Source organism: Ranitomeya imitator, unplaced genomic scaffold, assembly GCF_032444005.1.
Source record: "Ranitomeya imitator isolate aRanImi1 unplaced genomic scaffold, aRanImi1.pri SCAFFOLD_325, whole genome shotgun sequence".
Classification (NCBI taxonomy): domain Eukaryota; kingdom Metazoa; phylum Chordata; class Amphibia; order Anura; family Dendrobatidae; genus Ranitomeya; species Ranitomeya imitator.
Genome location: NW_027193546.1, coordinates 543,872 through 546,809, shown reverse-complemented (window position 1 = coordinate 546,809; position 2,938 = coordinate 543,872). Strand labels below are relative to the sequence as shown.

Here is a 2,938-nt window from a genome sequence, read left to right as displayed (position 1 = left end):
GAGCTGTATAATCAGTGCCACCACCTCCACCCCGCAGAGCTGTATGATCAGAGAAATCACCTCCACCCCGCAGAGCTGTATGATCAGAGCCACCACCTCCTCCCCGCAGAGCTGTATGATCAGAGCCACCACCCTCTCCCCGCAGAGCTGTATAATCAGTGCCACCACCTCCTCCCCGCAGAGCTGTATGATCAGTGCCACCACCTCCTCCCCGCAGAGCTGTATGATCAGTGCCACCACCTCCTCCCCGCAGAGCTGTATGATCAGAGCCACCACCTCCTCCCTGCAGAGCTGTATGATCAGAGAAATCACCTCCTCCCCGCACAGCTGTATGATCAGTACCACCACCTCCTCCCCGCAGAGCAGCATGATCAGAGCCACCACCTCCTCCCCGCAGAGCTGTATGATCAGTGCCACCACCTCCTCCCCGCAGAGCTGTATGATCAGTGCCACCTCCTCCTCCCCGCAGAGCTGTATGATCAGTGCCACCACCTCCTCCCCGCAGAGCTGTATGATCAGTGCCACCACCTCCTCCCCGCAGAGCTGTATGATCAGTGCCACCACCTCCTCCCCGCAGAGCTGTATGATCAGTGCCACCTCCTCCTCCCCGCAGAGCTGTATGATCAGTGCCACCACCTCCTCCCCGCAGAGCTGTATGATCAGTGCCACCACCTCCTCCCCGCAGAGCTGTATGATCAGTGCCACCTCCTCCTCCCCGCAGAGCTGTATGATCAGAGCCACCACCTCCTCCCCGCAGAGCTGTATGATCAGAGCCACCACCTCCTCCCTGCAGAGCTGTATGATCAGAGAAATCACCTCCACCCCGCAGAGCTGTATGATCAGAGCCAGCTCCTCCTCCCCGCAGAGCTGTATGATCAGTGCCACCACCTCCTCCCCGCAGAGCTGTATGATCAGTGCCACCACCTCCTCCCCGCAGAGCTGTATGATCAGTGCCACCACCTCCTCCCCGCAGAGCTGTATGATCAGTGCCACCTCCTCCTCCCCGCAGAGCTGTATGATCAGAGCCACCACCTCCTCCCCGCAGAGCTGTATGATCAGAGCCACCACCTCCTCCCTGCAGAGCTGTATGATCAGAGAAATCACCTCCTCCCCGCACAGCTGTATGATCAGTACCACCACCTCCTCCCCGCAGAGCTGTATGATCAGAGCCACCACCTCCTCCCCGCAGAGCTGTATGATCAGAGCCACCACCTCCTCCCTGCAGAGCTGTATGATCAGAGAAATCACCTCCTCCCCGCAGAGCTGTATGATCAGTGCCACCACCTCCTCCCCGCAGAGCTGTATGATCAGTGCCACCACCTCCTCCCCGCAGAGCTGTATGATCAGTGCCACCACCTCCTCCCCGCAGAGCTGTATGATCAGTGCCACCACCTCCTCCCTGCAGAGCTGTATGATCAGAGCCACCACATTCTCCCCGCAGAGCTGTAGGATCAGAGCCATCACCTCCTCCCCGCAGAGCTGTATGATCAGTGCCACCACCCTCTCCCCGCAGAGCTGTATGATCAGAGCCACCACCTACTCCCCTCAGACCTGTATGATCAGAGCCATAACCTCCTCCTCCCTGCAGAGCTGTATGATCAGAGAAATCACCTCCTCCCCGGAGAGCTGTATGATCAGTGCCAACACCTTCTCCCCGCAGAGCTGTATGATCAGTGCCACCACCTCCTCCCTGCAGAGCTGTATGATCAGTGCCACCACCTCCTCCCCGCAGAGCTGTACGATCAGTGCCACCACCTCCTCCCCGCAGAGCTGTATGATCAGTGCCACCACCTCCTCCCCGCAGAGCTGTATGATCAGTGCCACCACCTCCTCCCCGCAGAGCTGTATGATCAGTGCCACCTCCTCCTCCCCGCAGAGCTGTATGATCAGTGCCACCACCTCCTCCCCGCAGAGCTGTATCATCAGTGCCACCACCTACTCCTCCCTGCAGAGCTGTATGATCAGAGAAATCACCTCCACCCCGCAGAGCTGTATGATCAGTGCCACCACCTTCTCCCCCGCAGAGCTGTATGATCAGTGCCACCACCTCCTCCCCGCAGAGCTGTATGATCAGTTTTCCTACTTGTAATGTTTTTAATATAACTGATGCTGGGCGCAGTCTCAGGATGGGGGGTTGGTGTGATCTGACGATAATGCGGGAGCTGCACTGTACAGCGCTATACACGGGGACATTTCAACGCAGATACATCAGCTGCTCCAGCAGCGGCAAATGAGTGATCTGAGGACAGACGCATCACGGAAGAGGCGGGGACTTCAGGGGGCGGGGTTACTGGGCGGGAATAAAACAATGACTGGTCAAACAAATCAACCCTTATTGGCCTCTTTTTTCATGAAAGAACCAGTGGAGCGCAGGGGGCGTGTTTCCCAGAGACCAATGAGGACGCGCACCGGAGCATAAATACCCTGCTCCCGCCGCTCCTCTCATCACATCTGTGCCCGCCACGTCTATACGGAGCCATGGCAAGAACAAAGCAGACCGCTCGTAAATCCACCGGAGGGAAAGCTCCCCGCAAGCAGCTGGCCACAAAGGCCGCCAGGAAGAGCGCTCCCGCCACTGGTGGAGTGAAGAAGCCGCATCGTTACCGGCCAGGAACAGTCGCTCTCCGTGAGATCCGCCGCTATCAGAAATCCACCGAGCTGCTGATCCGTAAGCTTCCCTTCCAGCGCCTGGTGAGGGAGATCGCCCAGGACTTCAAGACCGATCTGCGTTTCCAGAGTTCGGCCGTCATGGCCCTGCAGGAGGCCAGCGAGGCTTATCTGGTGGGGTTGTTCGAGGACACCAACCTGTGCGCCATCCACGCCAAGAGGGTCACCATCATGCCCAAAGACATCCAGCTGGCCCGCCGGATCCGTGGGGAGAGAGCTTAGATCTGCCCCGGCTGCGACCACAACACAAAGGCTCTTTTCAGAGCCACCA

At 58.5% G+C, this 2,938-nt stretch overlaps 1 protein-coding gene across 1 annotated transcript; it reads left to right on the top strand.

The window, feature by feature from the left end:
* The first annotated feature begins 2,448 nt into the window (after positions 1-2,448).
* Positions 2,449-2,938, top strand: LOC138653678 (histone H3). The gene has a single exon (XM_069743284.1). The coding sequence runs from the start codon at positions 2,479-2,481 to the stop codon at positions 2,887-2,889; it is 411 nt and encodes a 136-aa protein (XP_069599385.1). The 5' UTR covers positions 2,449-2,478; the 3' UTR covers positions 2,890-2,938.

Bases quoted from the DNA above. Each gene is read 5' to 3' on its own strand.
- LOC138653678 (XM_069743284.1), top strand. From the start codon at position 2,479: ATGGCAAGAACAAAGCAGACCGCTCGTAAATCCACCGGAGGGAAAGCT.